Source organism: Poeciliopsis prolifica, unplaced genomic scaffold, assembly GCF_027474105.1.
Source record: "Poeciliopsis prolifica strain line A6 unplaced genomic scaffold, Auburn_PproV2 SCAFFOLD054, whole genome shotgun sequence".
In the NCBI taxonomy this organism is placed as follows: Eukaryota; Metazoa; Chordata; class Actinopteri; order Cyprinodontiformes; family Poeciliidae; genus Poeciliopsis; species Poeciliopsis prolifica.
In genome coordinates, this window is record NW_026562429.1 from 2,719,444 (window position 1) to 2,738,949 (window position 19,506).

Below are 19,506 nucleotides of genomic sequence, written 5' to 3' on the forward strand. Positions count from 1 at the left end.
TAAATTCTCCTAATTTAAGGCCTGTTTAGCTAAAAGACTAAAATAACTCCCAAAAGGTCATGTCAAGGAGTAGAAGTGTAGATTTGATTTCTTCCCATTTTTAATCTGCTGTTCTTCTGCTTCTTCTCCAGTGTCGTCCAGATAAGACTGGCAACTGGCCCTGGGTCAGCCCGTCAGAGGGTGGGCTCGGTGACCCGCGCTACCGCTACTGTCTAACCTCCCTCAATACGCCGTGGCGCTGCATCGGTTTGGCACGGCGCCGCGTGGGCAGAGGGGGCAGGTGAGTTCACCGCTCCATCCTGAGCTTCCTTGCTTAATGGCTGCAAAGAAACACAAATATGATAACCTTTACCGAAATGAAATATGCAAACTTTTAGCATTCTAACTTATTTGTTGAATTCAGCACAAGTAAAACGATGGTATGTGGGATTCATTAAACGTGTGGAAAAAGTTGCTCATTTGACACCAAAACAAATGTGGTGGAAGTTTCACTCTGCACATTGTCATAATACATGATAAAGACGGTGGTGGCAAAATCATGATGTGCTGTTTGGCAGGGACAAGGAAGCAAAACATTCAGCTAAATACAACTTGATTCTTATTTATTTGATCCCAAATGTAACATTTACATATTTTTTATACGATTTTGACTTAATCACTACTTTTTCAACGATTAGTGCTAATATATTTTTAATCCCTATTAAAAGTATGGAATTTGCAGCAGTGCTTAAAAAAATTTGCTTGAAGATGATGTTGGTCCAAACTGAGCTGTTTTTTTGTAGGAGAAAGATGCAGCGGCTACAGCGAACTCAGCCGTAGCTGCAGTGAAACAAGATGCTGTTGGTAGTTAATTCACTGCTTTATGTTGGTGTTTCCCATAAAAACCAAGTGAAATAGAATGAAGACTGTTTGTAAAGCAGCACTATATGAAAAGAATGTATTGTAGAGCAGAGAACTGCAAGTTGTGATTAAAATACCAACTATTGAGCCGCTTTCTGTTTCAGCAGGGAAAATGAGCTGAGGTTTAGCGTAGCATCTCTTTACCATCCTCCCAGCAGCCCCAGCTGGCCGTTTGCGACTGAGGTGACGGTCCTAATGGGGGGTTCTGCTATGGGCTGGTACCAGAGCGTAGCTGCAGCTGAGACACATCCTGCACCTTGGTCTGCTTGCGTCTAGTGAAGCTTTAGTGAGCTCCGTCTCGGTGCCAGGTGTTGTTAACGAGAGCATCTGGGTTATTTATCTTGTTCTGAAGCGGGGTTCCGTTTCTGTTTACAGCGGCCTTATCAGCCAACCCCAGGGACTGAGTGATCCTGCAGTCTCTCAATTAAAGCGTTCTGCTTGGTGAAAGGACTTATTTGCTCTTGATTTATTAGAAAAATAACCATCTTGCTGTGTTTGGCATTAACGTCCAAAGCTGGTGAATGTTTTTGGTCCTGATCTCTCAATCTAAATTTTTCCTGTCTATTTGCTTATTCATGCAGGTGCTTCAGATGTCCTATGTTTTCACATCCAACCTTTAGCTTTATTGTAGGTGGTTTGAGTTTTATGTTGATAAATGAAAAGCATAACTGTGCTGAAGTAGTTTTTTTTATTAATTGATATTTGGAAAGTTGAAACAAAATGATCCAAGTCAGACATGCTGGATTAGGAATTAAACCTTTAATCTAATTTAGAAATGGATTTTTTGTCATTGGAGTATACAGACTAAAAAAATACCATTTGTTGAAAAAATCTCATATTTAGAGCCATAAATCAAATTTTTTCATGTAAGATTACAGAAAAGCTTTTGTCTGTAAATATGTTTATTTCATTTACAATATTAACTTCTTCAGTGTAACCCACTTCCCCATTTTACTATCCTTATGGGCAATGAAAACTTTTCAAATGCACCGTTCCACGTCATGTGAAAGAAGTAGAAGCTTAAAACAATTTTTGTCCCCACCTTGAATAAGACACATGGTAATTACTGGATTACCTGTTGGGTTCGTGGGGTAGGCATGCAATTTCACCCAGGACGACCTTCCACTGACTTTCTTGCATCTTGTTCCAGGGTTCTGATGGACCGAGCTCACACCAACCTGGGCGTCCTCCAGAGCGCCGACTCCGACCCGGAGCCCGAACCGCTTGCCTCGCCGCTTCGCAGCTCCAACACCAGTACCTCAGAAACCAATACCTCGGACCCCGCTGGGTCCCGCCCCTCGTCAGCGACGCCTGTGGACCTCAGCCGGATTCTTTTGAACATTAAGGCGTGCCGCTGGAGGCACTTCAGACCACGGACGCTATTCCAGCACCCCGCCGGGGGAGCGGATATTTCCCGCAGTGGATTTAGGGATTTTGGCCGAACTGTGTCAGGATTAACTCGGACTCTGTCTGGAGGCTCCGGAGCCCAGAACCGCACCGGACCCGCCACCACTCCTGTTAATGGTGAGTCTTTCTGTTCCTCTTTTTGTTTATTCATTTTGTTACTTTATTTAACTAAAGAAAGTTTTGTTGGCCTCACAAGAAGCTCATTTAATCTCACTTAGAATGCAGAAATGTTGCTGATTGTGTGCAATCGCTTCGTTCTTCTTGGGATAATTAAAAACCGATTTTAGTTTGAGGATCATTAAGAAATAATTGACTGTTAATTTGGATTAATTTGGACATCCTTTGTTTCTCCAGCCTTCACACTTCAGGCTGATCTTTTATTGTTTATTAATGCTTTAAATGTTGTTTCATATTTCTGCTGCCATAGGTTGGGTTTAATATTTGCTGTTTCTCCTGTTTTTGGCTTTTAAGATGTTTTATTTTTTTATTTTCTGGATATTTTATGAGTTCATACTTTGATGTAAATGTGAGGCTTTGGAAAGGATCACAGTTTGTTTTTTTTAGGGTGTAGTGATTTAGTCATGGCGTGGAGTTTGAGTAAATTGATTAGATTTTTATAGTTACTGATATGTGTACTGATATGTGTGGAAAAATGGCGGTGTTATTGAAAGCTGTAGATTTCTTCTATTTTTTATTTTTGTCACTGTTGTGTAATTCTGATATCAGAGAGACAAACTCAATACATATTCATACATTTCCTAGTGAGCCTCATTGGTGGGTTTTCTAGTACTAACGGCCTACTTAGGGCCACAGGATCTGAATTGGTATCTTGACTCAGAAACGCATCCATTTCTTATGGTTTTATTCTTTTGAGCCAATCAAAGTTGGACTTTGCAGATTTGCTTTGTATTATTATCCCTACATCAGTTCACAAAGTACCTTAAAAGTCTTGGATCATTTAGTTGTTTTGGGAAATGTGTCACAGCAGCTCTTCACAGCGGCCATGTTTTTCAGTTTCTCCCTCTCATGGTTGAGTCATGAAGAACGAGCCTGAGGAAAGTCATTTGTTTTTAGATGTTCTGTGACCTAATGGATTGTTGTTGATGCTGTTGGATTAGTCTCTCATTGGGTTCTCATTTAATTTATCCAGGAGAAAAACTTTAGGGTTTCTCAAAATGTAATTCTGATACTTTTACTTAGAGCCAACAGTAACGACACTGATGAATTCAGAGCAACTTCTCCTGGTGATTTCCTCAGACTAATGCTGCTTTGGAAGTTCTTGGTTGATTTAACGGAGCACTTTGTTTTAAACTGTCTTTCTGACACATAATCACATTTCTCTCTTGCACTCAAAAGCTACAAATATTTGTATCTAACCGTTTAAAACCTGAATAGTATAAAATATATTCAGAACATTTGGAGGGAGGGTTGTAATTCAGCCCCCATCTGGATTGGTTTTGCTGCTTAGAAGGGAACAGATAAGAAAAAAAGTTTGTGGACGTTTTATTTATGCTTCGTATTCACTAAGAAAACGGAAATGAATTCAACTATAGTAGCACATTCCTGGTAAAACTGAAGGATGTGTAATGAGTGTCTTGTTTCTGCAGCAGAGTGACGGGCCACAGATCTAAAATCAGTTCTTTTTGCACAGAGGTGAAGTAAATCACGTCTTGTTTTTCTCAGGCTCATGTCATCCGGCCCTCCATGCCACAACGGCCTTGGTGAACCTTTTCCCTCCGCCTGCATTTGAAACTTTTGTGTCATTTGTCAGAATTTGGTGTTTATGTAGCAAACGGCCCCAACTACGAAACGTCCAGAAGCCGGTTTTTCAACCATGGAGCAAGATGGATAGTTTTGATATATATGGTAAATGGTAAATGGACTGAACTTATATAGCGCTTTCCAGTCATTTTGACCACTCAAAGCGCTTGACATTAGAGTCACATTCACCCATTCACACACACATTCATAATTTAGGGTTAAGTGCCTTGCCCAGAGGCACATCGACATATGGCAGGAGGAAGCTGGAATTGAACCTACAACCTTCCGATTGCAAGTCGACAACTCTGCCACACAGCCACAGCCGCCCTTTATATTGACATATGACAAAACAGTGTAGAATAATTCAGTTTTCTTCTGCAGATTCTCAGCACAGATCTATCTCAGTTTTCACAAATAGATTCAAGGTTTTCACAGACTCACTACCTTGTTTATTATGTTCTATCCTGTTTAGTATTTTAATATTTGGATTCAATGGCTAGCCGATCAGAAGTTGTGCTCTTTTTTAAGAATTTGGAATAACTTTATTATCAGATTAGTCAGGAAGGGAACTTTATTGCTAGCTTGATGGTCTGGTTGTTTTCCTCCTTGGGTTATTTTATCTCGTTTTGTGTATTTCAAAAGACTTCTTTCTACTTTCACACGTCCTGCATGACACAGATCTTATCTGAGTGTTTTTTCTCTTCACATGTGATATTTGCCATTAACTGCTTATGTAAATGTTATGACCCAGGTCACAAATTGCTTTTATGCTGTTGAGATAATTGAGGTTAATCATCCTCATCTGCGTCTTGATTCATCATAAAAACATTTATCCTATAGCTAGTACATATTCATTCTTTTATCTTATGTATACACAATTACAAGAGCAAAGGTATTTGCTCTTGTAATTGTGTTTTATCACACATTGCAGACATATGCTGCAGGTTTCTGCAGTAGAGCTGAATGCCGACCTGACCTGAAGCTCTTTGACCTCCGTAACATTTTTCTGTGATAACCTGAAAGTCTTTCCAAGTCAAGTTGAAGATAGAAAAATTTCTCTGAGCTGAGCTGACTTTTACTTTCAGGGCTGGAAATGTTGCAAGAAACTTTGAATTTCTGGATAAAAATTTATCAGTGTTACTAAAATGAAAGTCCAAATTTAATCCAACAATATTTCTTTGGATCCATTTGATTGTCTGGTTTGGTTCATTGTATCGGCATAAACCTGGTTATTTATTTACTTGACGATTTAAAGGTGTTAGTGTTTCACCTCGATAGAAAGATTGTATCCATTTTCAAAAACATCGGCTTAAAAATAAAAATTGTTGCAGTCTGTATGCTAATTGCATAGCAGTAGTTGTCCTCAACTTTAAAATGATTTTTTTCCCCTCCTGTTTTCTCCACTTTATCTTCCATCATCCTTCATAACAAACATGTAAGCAGAAACATGAATTCATGAGCTGAATTCCAGATTTTCCTTTTAGGAGTTTCTGTTTGAAAGCGCTGAGCCTGAACTGCTGGAGGTGGACATACGGAGCGGAGCCCACTGGTCGGCAGCAGCTGGGCTTGTTTTATGCACCTGATGATTGAATCACATAAAAGAGCTTCACACCTGTTAAGAAAGTTAAATTTTCCTAATTGCAGTTCTTAACTGAAGTATAACACTTAAATCAGTTCAATCAGATATTTAAACAACTTTTTTATTTGAGAATTACAGTTAGAGAAATTAAAGTTTTTCTAAATGATTTTCTCAAATGTACAAAGCAACAGTGATTTGATGAGACTATTTAAGTGGTTCTTGTATTAAAATGGCTTTGTTTCTGAGCAGTATGGCATTTAAAAAAGCTTTGACTAGACCAACTTATTGACACATCACAGATTAAAGCAACAAGGAATATTACTGATGTATGTGACAAAAAACAAAGGCTTTGCAGCTGGTGGAACAGTTTAAAAAACCGAGAACATATTGATGTTGCCAAAAGCTACCAGCTTCACCTTTAAAGAGTGTCGACTCTGTTTATCTTTTTTGTGGAAATAAATTTGGGGTTTTGTTTCCAGCTTGTTTTCAGATGAAAATTATGAACATACAGAAAATATCCTGTGTGTTTTATAAACCACCTGGTTTCTTAATCTGAGATGGTGTGTTGTAATAATATGCAAAATTACTTGCGTTTCCAATTTGGATTTTCAACATAGAAGTCGCACATCAGTTTTCAACAGTTTTGCTGGTATATTGTGATCTGAAATCATAGAAATGTTGAGCTTCAGAAGCTTTTATATATATTTTTCCATAAATAAATAAACTTTTAATGCCATTGTGTTGCAATACTTTTATTCAGCTGAAAGTAGGGATGTCCTGATAAATCTGCTCTGATTTCCTTAATTTTGTGACCTCCGTGATCATTTTATATTTGCATGTTAAGGCAGTCTTATCAAACTGCAAAGGTCTAAGAATCACTGTGTCCCCTTGTTGTGAGAGCTCACTGACGTACCTGCTGTCCAGGTAATGTCTGTATGTGCACTGTTAGCAATAGTCAACTTAGCCACTTTGTTGGTATATTTAGTGACTTTCCAGACAAAATAGCAGACATCAGGAAAAATCTGTATTAAAGACCTGTAATCAGCCAGAAAACTGCAATCAGTGCACTCCCAGTCAAAAGGCCACATTAATTACTGAAGCTTTAGTTTATCAGCATTGAAAGCAGCAGAACAGAATGATATAGCAGGTGTTTAGTTTACATTCTACCTCACAGTTAAAATTATTGTAGTTTAATACTCAAAATATGGAAGAGTATCGATTGTGATGGAAGCTTCCCATGTATCTTGAAGTACCAGTCAGTTTTATTGGATTATATACATCACAACTTGTAAAGTTTGAAATCACAACTATAAACATGATGGTGCTTTGAATGGAATTAGTTTAACACATATTTTTGCTATTGTTGAATGGGATAGGTATCCTTTTGTCTTGTTTAAATGTTTCAGTGTAGATTTTTCTGTTGAACTTTGACTTGTTGAATTAGCTTTGAGTGTAGAGTTGAGAGTTTTGTTTCAGAAATCTTGTTCTGAGTTTCTTTTATTCCTGCCTGGTGCTTTCTCATCTATTTTGATTTAAATAATCTATACCAAAAACAAATGCTCTGTTACTGTTGCTCTTTGTTGTGCCTTATGTTTTGCTTTTTTTATGCAGTTAGAGAGAGAAAGCTGGGAACTTTTTCTGGAGTCATATTGAATTCAGCTTCACCAGTTTGAAAGTTAATGGTGAAACCAGTTGATTAATTTCCTCTCTGCTAAAGGAGACTGATGGCAAACATTAAGGATTGTTTTTTTTTTCTGCATAAGTGATCCTTAAAATACTCAAACCTCTTATTCGAGACAGATCCTCCAAAGCTTGGTTTCCTCTGCAGGAATCGATGGTGTTTCTTACCTCTGCATATTTAGAATTAAAGCTGGAGTTTTCTGGAAGATGCTAAACATTTTTCTGGTTCTGTATTGTTGTGAACACATTTCAACCTTTTACAAATAAAGATGGTTTCACAGCATTTGAATTAAGCACATAAAATCTACCAACCTTCAGCAGACAGTTTTAATTAAAGGAAGCACAAATTTCCATCATGTCAGATGCCTCTCCATTCTATCTTTAACCTGCAAAGTTTGAATATTTTTCAGCATTAATTCTCCAAGATGCAGTTGAAAGTGACCTCATCTGCTGCGATGGATTGTTGATCACTCACTGATTTTTAAGTTGCTGAAGCAGCTCCCTCTGAATCAGCAGCGTTTATTTTAGAATCCGTTGTTCCCATAAAGACGTTGTTTTGCCATCATCTGGTTCTGATCTCCGTTTCTGTGTGTCTGCAGCGTTCACCGCCGAGCAGTACCAGAAGCACCAGGAGCAGCTGGCTCTGATGCAGAAGCAGCAGCTCGAGCAGAGCCAGCAGCAGAAGCAGCAGCAGCAACAACAACAACAACAACAACCGGTCAACAATCCGACAACCACCACCACAAACACACAGGTCAGTAGGAAGCCTCCACTTGATCTCACCTTCTCTGAGCAGATGGAGTTATGCTGTGATGAGGGAATCGCCTGTTTGGTATCAGAGATTTTGAGTGCTGCTGTTTCAGTACTTTCTGATGACACGTTTTCTCTCTGTGTGTCGCTCGTTTCAGACCCTTGTGTCGAAAACGCTGGACCAGGCCAGCGCCCAGTTTGCGGCCTCGGCCCTCATCACCACAGATCAGCTGCTCGGCTTCAAACCCAAAGAGGAGTTGGTGCTGGCGACCGGAGTCAACGGGGTTCTGACCGGTTCTGGTGGGTTTCAGGCTTTCTGCAGGATTCCATCCATCCACCCCTCATCCAACTGCAAAACCATCTGTCAATCCAACCACTAGACCATTCATCCATCAAACTTCAGGGGAAAAAATCACCAAAACCCACCAAATAATCCATTCACCCACCAAACTGATCATCCTTCCATTAGTTTATCCATCAAATCAGTAATTTATTCATCAAACCAACCAGACTACCAGTTTGTCCAGCAAACAGCTATCCATTTGCCAATCCGCCCATGCATTCATTTATCATTTTTCCATCTCTACATCTATTCCTTTAAAGCCATCTTTTTCTTGATTTCAATATTTAAACTAATCTTATTTTGCTGTTTATTTATAATTAGTTTTGTACTTTAAAAGTTAGCATAAAGGAAGGAGTGCTCGGGTAGTATAATGATGGATTTTTGACATATGTAGATTTCAGTGGATTACACCATAGATGTAAGTTGTCGGCTCCCAGCTGTACTCATCCTCCTTCACCTCCAGCACTGCTGAAAGCTCATCATTTAGTCGTTGCATCAGCGTTCAGTGTCAACCAGGCTGAATGATAGGTGAGATAAACACTGGATGTGTTGGCGCACTGCTGGAGGTGGATTGCATTAGATTATTTAGGTGTTTCTCTTCTTCTGCTAATGACTCAGTGTGGTAGTTTGCAGAAAAACAGGAAGTGTCTATTTCTCTTGTGGCTCTTCAACCGTTTCTTCTGTTTTTTTCTCACCAGGCGTTTACAAAAACCTGCACCTCAGCAGCGCCGCCTCCACTCTCCACACCACCAACCAGTCGACACACACTACCACGGTCGCCCCCCAGACCTTCCTGCAGCCCTCCATCAACGCCGCCGTCCCTGCAACTGCCACCGTCGTCCCCGCCTCCATCAACGCCACCCCCAGCACCCATACAGCCGCCACCGCAGCGGCTCTGGGGCTGCTGGGATGCGGCGCCGCCGGGGCCGTCCCCACAACCACTCAGGTCCTCATCGGGAACAACATCTGTCTGAGCGTGCAGTCGGCCGCCAGCCTGGCGGGACGCCACATCCCCCGGACTCTCGGCAACGTGCCAGCCTCTGCCTTAAAGTTGTCCACCTCCACCAACCTGCAGATGCCCAAAGTCTCAGGAGCGTCGTCCATGGACATGAGCTCCAGGTGAGGACACGCCAAGAGGAAGTTGGGTATTTTGGAAAAATCATATTTTATGAACAGATTAAATTCTGGTTATTATTCAAATATAACCAGGCAAGTAAACCTGCAAGAGTAGCTCTCATTGTTTATTATTATTAAAAGTTCTTTGAACCAGATAAAATCCACTGAGATCAAAACTTTTATGACAGACCAGGAAAGCCAGCACCACACAACACTGTAAAAAATAAATGGATAAGAACTAAATAAACATCAAAAATACTCAACGTACAGGAGTTATTATAAAACACATGCACTGTTCGATTGAATCTCATTTTTGGTTTCTTGAAGGGGTAGTATGTATTTTCCAGTGCAGTTTTATAGATTAATCAAGTAATTGTTGACTTCAGATGTTTAAAACTGATTACTTAAAATAAATGTGTATTTTAACACCTTAAAATTGCGCAGGTGTCTCTTTAAAATTCCCTGCTCTTTCTGAAACTCCATCTTCAGGATACCATCACAACGTAGATCCACTGTTAAACCACCAACAATTTTACCAGCATTTCACTGAGGAGTGGCTTCTATAATGAGCTCAGCAGATGTGACGTTCCATCAGGTGTTTGCTAATTGCTCCTGGCTAGTCTGAAGGAACTGAGCTCCAAGGAAGAGTGTTAGGCCCACCCTGGCATTTTGCACAGATGAATGGTTGTTGTGGAGATTTAAAAGGATTTCTCAAACATGCATGAAAGAATCAAAGCAGCATCTAGTTATCTTTTTGATTAGGAATAACAATATGATGTAAAGCTCAAAAAGTCAATTTTACATAACACTGTCCCTTAAAGACAGAGCTGAAAGCTTTTAGTGAAACAAGTTGTGACAGTTTGAGCTCCTATAGGAAGGCGCTCCATGCGCAGAGAAACTGAAAACTTTCTTTCCACTTCCCACATGTGGAACAAGGAGACCCAGAATGTTGTTTGATCGTTAGCGGTTGCATTTCGCTGAAGAAAAGTTAATTTATAAGAAGGAACCGAGCCAAGCAGAGCCTTGTAAACCAGTCATCCAGAGTTTAACGATGTTCAGAGAAGAGAGGCCAGCTTTTAATCAACTTTATTTCTACCATTAGGTAGATTTGGTTACAGTGAGGTGAAATATGTCTGTTTTGTGCCAAACAGGAAATTTGACACAAACAGAATAAATATAACATAATTAGAAGTGTTAAATTTTTAACACATTAATAGCAATAAAATACAAATATTCCTTAGGACAAGATCTAAAAAAGTAAGAAAAACATCAAGAAAAATCTTAAAGCTATTCCAGATTGAATTTTAAGAACTTATAACCTAACAGGTTTTATAGCACTAAGTTTGACATTTTGAACAGATATCTGCATCCAGGTGGGAACAGGTAGAAAAATGATTAAATCAGTTTTTTGCAAGTTGAAAATCCAAAATATTATTCAGCTACTCTGAGTCGATAAATTTCTGGCTGTCATCGTCCTGGAAGGTGAAACTCTGTCTATACATCAACAAAATAAGTTGCGGTCAATATATCATTCTTCTCACTGACTCAGAAGTGTGAAAGATGTTTCCAAACGCTTTTCTTTTCTTCTTCTTTTTCTAAAATGTTTGGAATTGATTTATAGTAGGCTGTTTTTTCATTTCATTTCTGCCAATTGAAAAGCACTCTTGATGTGTTCAGGGTGAAAGTGTAGTTTTTCATCACCCATCCCACCTTCTTTGTATTTTTGTTGTGTTCGCATTTACTTGGAAATATGTCAAAAATGATTAATTTTACTACCCGGTCACCCACAACAAATCTCAATCAGATGTGTTGAGCTTCGTACTCAGAACATTTAAAAATTTAAAAATAAAAAAAGCTCAATTTTTATATCCATATTGAACAAAATGAAAATAAAGTTTGAAAAGAAGTAAGAAGGAGCCAGATCTCATTAAATTATAATGTCTCCCATAAGAAATATTTGCACACCTTGGACTCCTGCCCATTCTAAGCCCGACGCGGGGATAACGTCTCCGTCTTCGTCTCTCTCAGGGACAACCACGACGAGGACAAGCCGGCGCTGAACAGTATAGCAGACAACACAGTGGCCATGGAGGTGACGTAGTGTCGGCGCGGCGTTGGCGGCGGCGGCTCCACTCTGTAGGTGCTGTGCATCGTAGCATCGGGGGGCGCTAAAGGGACGGCAGGACTGGAAGCGGGCGGAGCGCCGACTCATCTCTTTTTACATCCTTTTTTCTTTTTTCTTTCTTTTTTTTGTTTTTGTTACCGTCAAAAAAATATTGACTCATGTAAACTATAAATATGACATAAATTAGTATCTGTACAGCAACTACATATTTGTAATAACCCCCCTCCCTCTTCACGTGTATATATACTACTTGAATACAGAACTGTCCATTTGTGATGTTTTGCACTTGGGAGTCAAACTTTAAAGGAAAAAAAAAAAAAGAATAAGCCAAGTTGACTTGTGGCGAGTGTGAGAGGAGATGTACAGAGAAGAGTTTTATCACGTGCATGGTGCGGAGCCTGCTGGTTTTATCTATTTATTGTGCTGTGTTTACAATTTGTTTTGTTTTTGTTTGTTGCTTTCAGTTTATTTTTTTTTATTTGTACACTGTACCTTTGTTGGTTCCTGTGCTGTTGTGTATGTTTGATAGCTACGGACTCCTGGGTATTTTTGTATTTTGTGAACACAAAGCAGGTCCCCCACCCCACCACCACCCTCATATCATTTATTTTTTTGCTTCGTTTTTTTCCCCCTTGGATCACATTAAAGTGAGCTGTGATGCAGATGAGGAGGAGGAGGAGCAACTCTTCCTCTTCATTTAATGTCCCAAACACAAGTAACAAAACAGGGATGAAGTCTCTTCCCAGAAGCTTCTGCTTCTAATTTAAGCACTATTGTTTTGTGACTTTTTGTTGTTTTATATAAATATCAATGCTGCTTTTGTATTTTTTTTTTGAAGGAGTCATCTGTCATTTTCATGCAAGTGGAGTCTCCTTTAATTGTTTTATCTGACTTTATTTTTCTTTTCTTTTTTTTTTTACAAAACAAACAAAAAAAGCTATTTTTGTATTTTGTTTTTCTCCTTGTGGTTAAATTGATTGTAAGCTTTTTTTTTTAAGACTTCATTCTTTAGTTCATTTGTTACTTGTTCATGCATAGGTGATAAGGGAGGTGAACGGGCAGTAATCGCTGTTTCATCATTCCAGTTTTTAATATCGAAAAGAGAAAAAAAATAATCCCAATGAGGGGTGTTTGTGAGAATTTCTTTTCTCACTTCCTATTTTCTTTCTATTTTTTTCTTCTTTTTATTTCTTCTTGGTGAAACGAATCTCCAGATGGCTGCGAGGCCAAAACCACAAGTATTTGGTGCCTTCCTTTTGGGGAAAATGTATGTCGTCTCTTCCGTGAAGAGTTAGAGGCACAAAGGCAGCATTACTTAGTAGTGCTTCTTGTCTTTGTCAGAACCTGAATGCCCAGTCCAATGGCAAAATATATCTTTGAGGTTTACTTGTCCCACCTGGAGGCTGAAAAGACTTAAAAAATGTGACAGAACTCTCACTAAAATAAGAAAATAAAGCCCAGGGCATTAAATGTGAACTGCTTGGACTCCTGTTTTATGTGCCTGGTTCTCTGCTTGTGTTGAGGTTGTTGTTTTTCTGGTCACATTTTTGTATTTTACACAAGATCTCCTGTAGTGGTCAGTATTTCATCAGTTTACATCAGACATCTTCAGTCAGAAGAAGTCTGACTGAAGATGCGTTGTTTTTGTATTCTCGTTTAAAAATGATGCTCAGCGTTGTCAGATTGTCTCCAGACAACTTCATATCAAAAACAAAACTTTAATATCAAAGTTTGAACAAGGTTTGAGATTTTATTCATGTAGGAGGGGAATTTAATTTGGATTAAAGCTGCAAGCAGCCTCGAACGGCCCTCACAGCCAAGCGCCGCTCCGGCCTATTGCCACCGCGGGGTACGAGCAACCGCTGCCTCACGCCAGCCACCACAGAAGCTCTCACGCAGTTTTCAGCGCCTCCGCCCGCACCGCGGAAGCTGTTGCTCAGTTTCCATCAACGCTGCGCACGTGCTAAGACAGAAGTTGTTGCGCAGTTTCCGCGCCCGTCCACCAGGCGGTACGCATCTATGCGTTCGGCGGCTATCCTTCAAGATGCAAAAAATGTGGTATAGATTCATTGGTTTAGCGAGGAAATACAGCTGGCGGATTAATGTAGGGGCGCAGTGGAGTCAAAATACATTTCAATGCTGTTTTGCTCTTTAGAGGTCAACAAAGGTCATACGTTTTCAATTTGGCGCCAGTCCGATGATCCGTGTCATTTAGAGCCGATCATATGCACGTGGCGAAGTAATGCATTTCGTCATTTCTACACCCCAATGCGGTTCGGTCAGCAGCCAGCATTCATAGTGTTCATCATGTTATCGTTTTTAGTCAGTATTCACATGATGAAACCCATATAAATTATAGAATAACAGTAAAACATACAGCAGAAAAAACATGTGACTGCCTCTTAAAAGTGTGCGGGGCTACAGTGAGGTCATCAAGTGACCATGGAAATGTGTTCAGGGCTGTTCTCTAGAAAGACAGAGGAAGTGTGATGATGCAGCTGTGATCTTGCATTTGGAAGTCATTTAATGTTGATGTTTCATGGTAAATAGTGAAAGTTTTACACTAAGCCACACCCACATGCTTGATGTTAACTACAACTGAGATGTAAATGCAGTACAACTTTGACGTTATCGTGAAATGAGTCAGGAAATGGTGAAGGTTAAGATGTATCAGTTTAATAAACCGCACTGTTCAGTAATAAACCAAGGGCAATGCACAATAACAGAGCACAGTTAACTTTCAGCACTTTAGAACAATAGCACAGGCTCAATCCCACCCATTAATTAGGTATTAATCACAGGAAGTGCTGCAACTAAATATTACAACCCCAATGGATCGGTAAAAGATACTTAGCATTTTCTCAGAGCTCTTTCAAGCGACATTTTAAACATCTTCTATACATAATAACAAACAACTCTGAATTTATGAAACTGGATGTATCACACACACTATTCAGTTTATTGAATTAGTCAAGCGCTTCGTTAGCATTAAAAACGTTGCAGGCCTCAGGCATTGGGTTAGCATCCTCCTCAGAATAACTGTTCCAAACATGACGGCTTCCAGAACCAGCAGGAAGGAATAAATTACTCACCGCACCGCGAGTTACGACTGTTTAAACGAACAGCAATGGGCTCTTTGCACCTGCCGCGCTGACGTCACAACTGTATACCCGAATGCGGCTCTTTTTTCCACTTTCAGAAACTATGACTGCTATAAAAGACAAAGTCGTACTTAAGACACAAATAAAACAATACTATGTACTTTGTTTAAGTTTTCATGGATTTCCAAGCCATCCTCAATTAAGACAGCTTGTAAATATTCGTTGCTACAAGTTAAAGCTACCACTTGAAGCTAACGCCGTACACACCGCTCTAAACACCGTCTTAATGAGCCATTCACAACAAGCATGCAAAAGTAATAAAACGAAATAACACAGAAATCTTAAGCAACACGGCCATATTTTTCTAAAAGTAATAACTCTGAATCTGTTCAGCCACTCACAGTCAGCTGAACTAGAACTCCGATACCAGAGTAAGCTCTGTGCTCGTTTTTCTTCGTCATACTTCAAGCAAAAAGTCTGAACTGTAATCTGCCCCCCCACGCCCTCTCCAGTTAACAATAAACACACGTAATATGCTTGAAATAAGGCACAAACAGTGTCCGTTAGAATGGCTGAGAAATCTTTAGATAATTAAATAGCAGATTTTTACTAGAAAGCTAGCAGGCTTGTGCTAGCAGTTTAAAGAAAATAAAACTCACCTTCATATCTGTGAATGTATAACGAGGCGAACATCTTAAAACCTTTCTTTGCCTTACTTGTTGGGGTTTCGGATCGATGTACATTATTAATTGTTACCTTGGAAAAACATTTCAGCCGTGTTTCCGAACGTGTAAGCTGAGGTGCAAAGAGCCCATTAAACTTCTCCAACTCCGGTCCAACAGAGCCTTCTTGCTCCAAAGCGTGGTTCGTATTTGCAACTCCAAAATCCAAGCAAAATGTTGAGCGTAGTCCAGTTCTGTGGCTCCAAAAAGCAAGCAAAATGTTCAGGAAAACTTTGCAGCTCCAGCTGTCGCCGGCTGACTGTTATTACGTAGCGTCGATCTGTTTTCTCATTGATGGAGTACCACTGCCTCCTGCTGTCGCAATACTGGTATTGCACTAGCAGTACCAGTATTTCTCCACAAGGTGCCAGTAGTACTCCATCAACACTGACCCCAGTGTGTTCTTACTTCGCTGTGTCATAAGTTTTGCTGAATGACTTTGTTTGTATTATTTCTAGCAAAAATGAATGAATGTTTGTACTTTAACCCACAAAATAAACTTATATATATAAAAAGTTATAATAATGTATATTTAAATAATTAATAACAACATAACCTATGGGCTGCTGTTTTCTAGGGGGCGCTATAGAGAAATTAGGCCACGCCCTACAAATATTGTGATGGATTCCAGTCGGGGAGTGGATAAATATTCATCCTTGTGAGTTTGCAGCAGCTGAGCCCGAAAATGTGGTATTGAGAGCCAAACGTATGGCGATGGCGTTACAGGTAACTTCGCCACGCCGCCATGCCCACCTGCTCCATCAAAGCTGGTCGGGGTTGGAATCCTCAATACACCAACATGTCTTCTGTGTCTGGGCACAGTTTCATGTTGATGAGGTCAAAGGGGTCGGATAGCGAACGTTCACAGTAAAACATTACACTTCCTGTTCTCAGGGGCGTGGCCTAAGTGATGTCATCATTCGACCATAGGGTAATGTAGGAGACCCGATGATGATCAATCACAGAAACTTTGGTGCCTCTGTGAGTTTCTGTGTAGGAGATATAGCAGTTTATGTTTTTATGGCGAGTAGGTGAACTTTGACCCCTGCTAACCCCCCTTCAGCATACTCAAAAACTCACCGTTTAGATAACTTTAGATGAGACATGCCTTATGAACAGACTGACCGAGTTTGAAGCCGATAAATCGAAATCCCTAGGAGGAGATAGATCAAATATGAAGGCTGTAAACTGCAAAAATGGGTCAAAACCGAACTTGAATCCAAAATGGCTGACTTCCTGTGGGGTTTAGACAATGGCTCCAAGAGACTTTTTTGTACGTCCTGACAAGGTACACATGTGTACAAAGTTTCGTATTTGTAGGTTAAAGCATGGCTTGGGGCTGATCATTTAAAGTTTTCTAGGGGGCGCTATAGAGAAATTAGGCTACGCCCACCAAATATTGTGATGGATTCCTGTTGGGGAGTGGATGAGGGTCCATCCTTATGAGTTTGCAGCAGCTGGGCCCGAAAATGTGGAATTGAGAGCCAAACGTATGGCGATGGCGTTACAGGTGACTTCGCCACGCCACCACGCCCACCTGCTCCATCGTAGCTGGTCGGGGTTGGAATCCTCAATACACCAACATGTTCTCTGTGTCTGGGCACAGTTTCATGTTGATGAGGTCAAAGGGGTCAGATAGCGACAGTTCACAGTAAAACATTACACTTCCTGTTCTCAGGGGGCGTGGCCTAAGTGATGTCATCATTCGACCATAGGGTATTGTAGAAGACCCGATGATGATCAATCACAGAAACTTTGATGCTTCTGTGAGTTTCAGTGTAAGAGATATAGCAGTTTATTTTTTTATGGCGAGTAGGTGAACTTTGACCCCTGCTAACCCCCCTTCAGCATAGTCAAAAACTCACCGTTTAGATAACTTTAGATGGGACATGCCTTATGAGCACACTGACCGAGTTTGAAGTCGATCAATCAAAATCCCTAGGAGGAGATAGATCAAATACAAAGGCTGTAAACGGCAAAAATCGGCAAAAATGGGGTCAAAATGGGAACTTCAATCAAAAATGGCTGACTTCCTGTGATACTTGCACTATGACATTAATTGTAAATTTTGAGCGTCTTGGGAGTTCTACAAGTGTACCAAATTTCATGTGTCTACGATAAAGTAAGTGAATAGCAGAGGGTAAAAAAAGGGTTTTTTCCAATTTCTAGGTGGCGCCGTACAGACATTTCTGTTGCAATTTTTGCTACGACTTTAAAATACGTAAATTTTAAACAGGCTTAAGGCCTCCGCCAAGTTTGGTGAGTTTTTGAATATGATAAAGCCCCCAAAAAGCCAATTCATTTGGGTGGAAGAATAATAATAATAATTAAAGCTGCAAGCAGCCTCGAGCGGCCCTCGCAGCCAAGCGCCGCTCCGGCCTATTGCCACCGCGGGGTACGAGCAACCGCCGCATCACGCCAGCCACCACAGAAGCTCTCACGCAGTTTTCAGCGCCTCCGCCCGCACCGCGGAAGCTGTTGCTCAGTTTACATCAACGCTGCCCACGTGCTAAGACAGATGTTGTTGCGCAGTTTCTGCGCCCGTCCACCAGGCGGTACGCATCTGTGCGTTCGGCGGCGATCCTTCACGATGCAAAAAAATGTGGTATAGATTCATTGGTTTAGCGAGGAAATATAGTTGGCGGATTAATGTAGGGGCGCAGTGGAGCCAAAACATTTCAATGCTGTTTTGCTCTTTAGAGGTCAACAAAGTTCATACGTATTCAATTTGGCGCCAGTCCGATGATCCACGTGTCATTTAGAGCCGATCATATGCACATGGCGAAGTAATGCATTTAATCATTTCTACACCCCAATGCGGTTCGGTCAGCAGCCAGCATTCATAGAGTTCATCATGTTATCGTTTTTAGTCAGTATTCACATGATGAAACCCATATAAATTATAGAATAACAGTAAAACATACAGCAGAAAAACATGTGACTGCCTCTTAAAAGTGTGCGGGGCTACAGTGAGGTCATCAAGTGACCATGGTGTGTTCAGGGCTGTTCTCTAGAAAGACAGAGGAAGTGTGATGATGCAGCTGTGATCTTGCATTTGGAAGTCATTAATGTTGATGTTTCATGGTAAATAGTGAAAGTTTTACACTAAGCCACACCCACATGCTTGATGTGAACTACAACTGAGATGTAAATGCAGTGCAACTTTAACGTTATCGTGAAATGAGTCAGGAAAATGGTGAAGGTTAAGATGTATCAGTTTAATAAACCGCACTGTTCAGTAATAAACCAAGGGCAATGCACATTAAGAGAGCACAGTTAACTTTCAGCACTTTAGAACAATAGCACAGGCTGAATCCCATCCATTAATTAGGTATTAATCACAGGAAGTGCTGCAACTAAATATTACAACCCCAATGGATCGGTAAAAGATACTTAGCATTTTGTCAGAGCTCTTTGAAACGACATTTTAAACATCTTCTATACATAATAACAAACAACTCTGAATTTATGAAACTGGATGTATCACACACACTATTCAGTTTATTGAATTAGTAAAGCGCTTCGTTAGCATTAAAAACGTTGCAGGCCTCAGGCATTGGGTTAGCATCCTCCTCAGAATAACTGTTCCAAACATGACGGCTTCCAGAACCAGCAGGAAGGAATAAATTACTCACCGCACCGCGAGTTACGACTGTTTAAACGAACAGCAATGGGCTCTTTGCACCTGCCGCGCTGACGTCACAACTGTATACCCGAATGCGGCTCTTTTTTCCACTTTCAGAAACTATGACTGCTATAAAAGACAAAGTCGTACTTAAGACACAAATAAAACAATACTATGTACTTTGTTTAAGTTTTCATGGATTTCCAAGCCATCCTCAATTAAGACAGCTTGTAAATATTCGTTGCTACAAGTTAAAGCTACCACTTGAAGCTAACGCCGTACACACCGCTCTAAACACCGTCTTAATGAGCCATTCACAACAAGCATGCAAAAGTAATAAAATGAAATAACACAGAAATCGGCCATATTTTTCTAAAAGTAATAACTCTGAATCTGA

At 40.3% G+C, this 19,506-nt stretch overlaps 1 protein-coding gene across 2 annotated transcripts in view; it reads left to right on the plus strand.

Annotated features, from left to right (window-relative positions):
* LOC129378915 (enhancer of polycomb homolog 1-like) overlaps positions 1-13,137 on the plus strand; it is a 31,887-nt gene extending 18,750 nt beyond the window's left edge. For both annotated transcript variants that reach the window (XM_055059421.1, XM_055059420.1), the window contains 6 exons: positions 132-280; positions 2,051-2,424; positions 7,927-8,081; positions 8,236-8,377; positions 9,119-9,539; positions 11,565-13,137. In XM_055059421.1, the coding sequence (XP_054915396.1) occupies positions 132-280; positions 2,051-2,424; positions 7,927-8,081; positions 8,236-8,377; positions 9,119-9,539; positions 11,565-11,637 (1,314 nt within the window). In that variant the 3' untranslated portion in view covers positions 11,638-13,137. The remainder of the gene's footprint in view (positions 1-131; positions 281-2,050; positions 2,425-7,926; positions 8,082-8,235; positions 8,378-9,118; positions 9,540-11,564) is intronic.
* Positions 13,138-19,506: the final 6,369 nt, after the last annotated feature.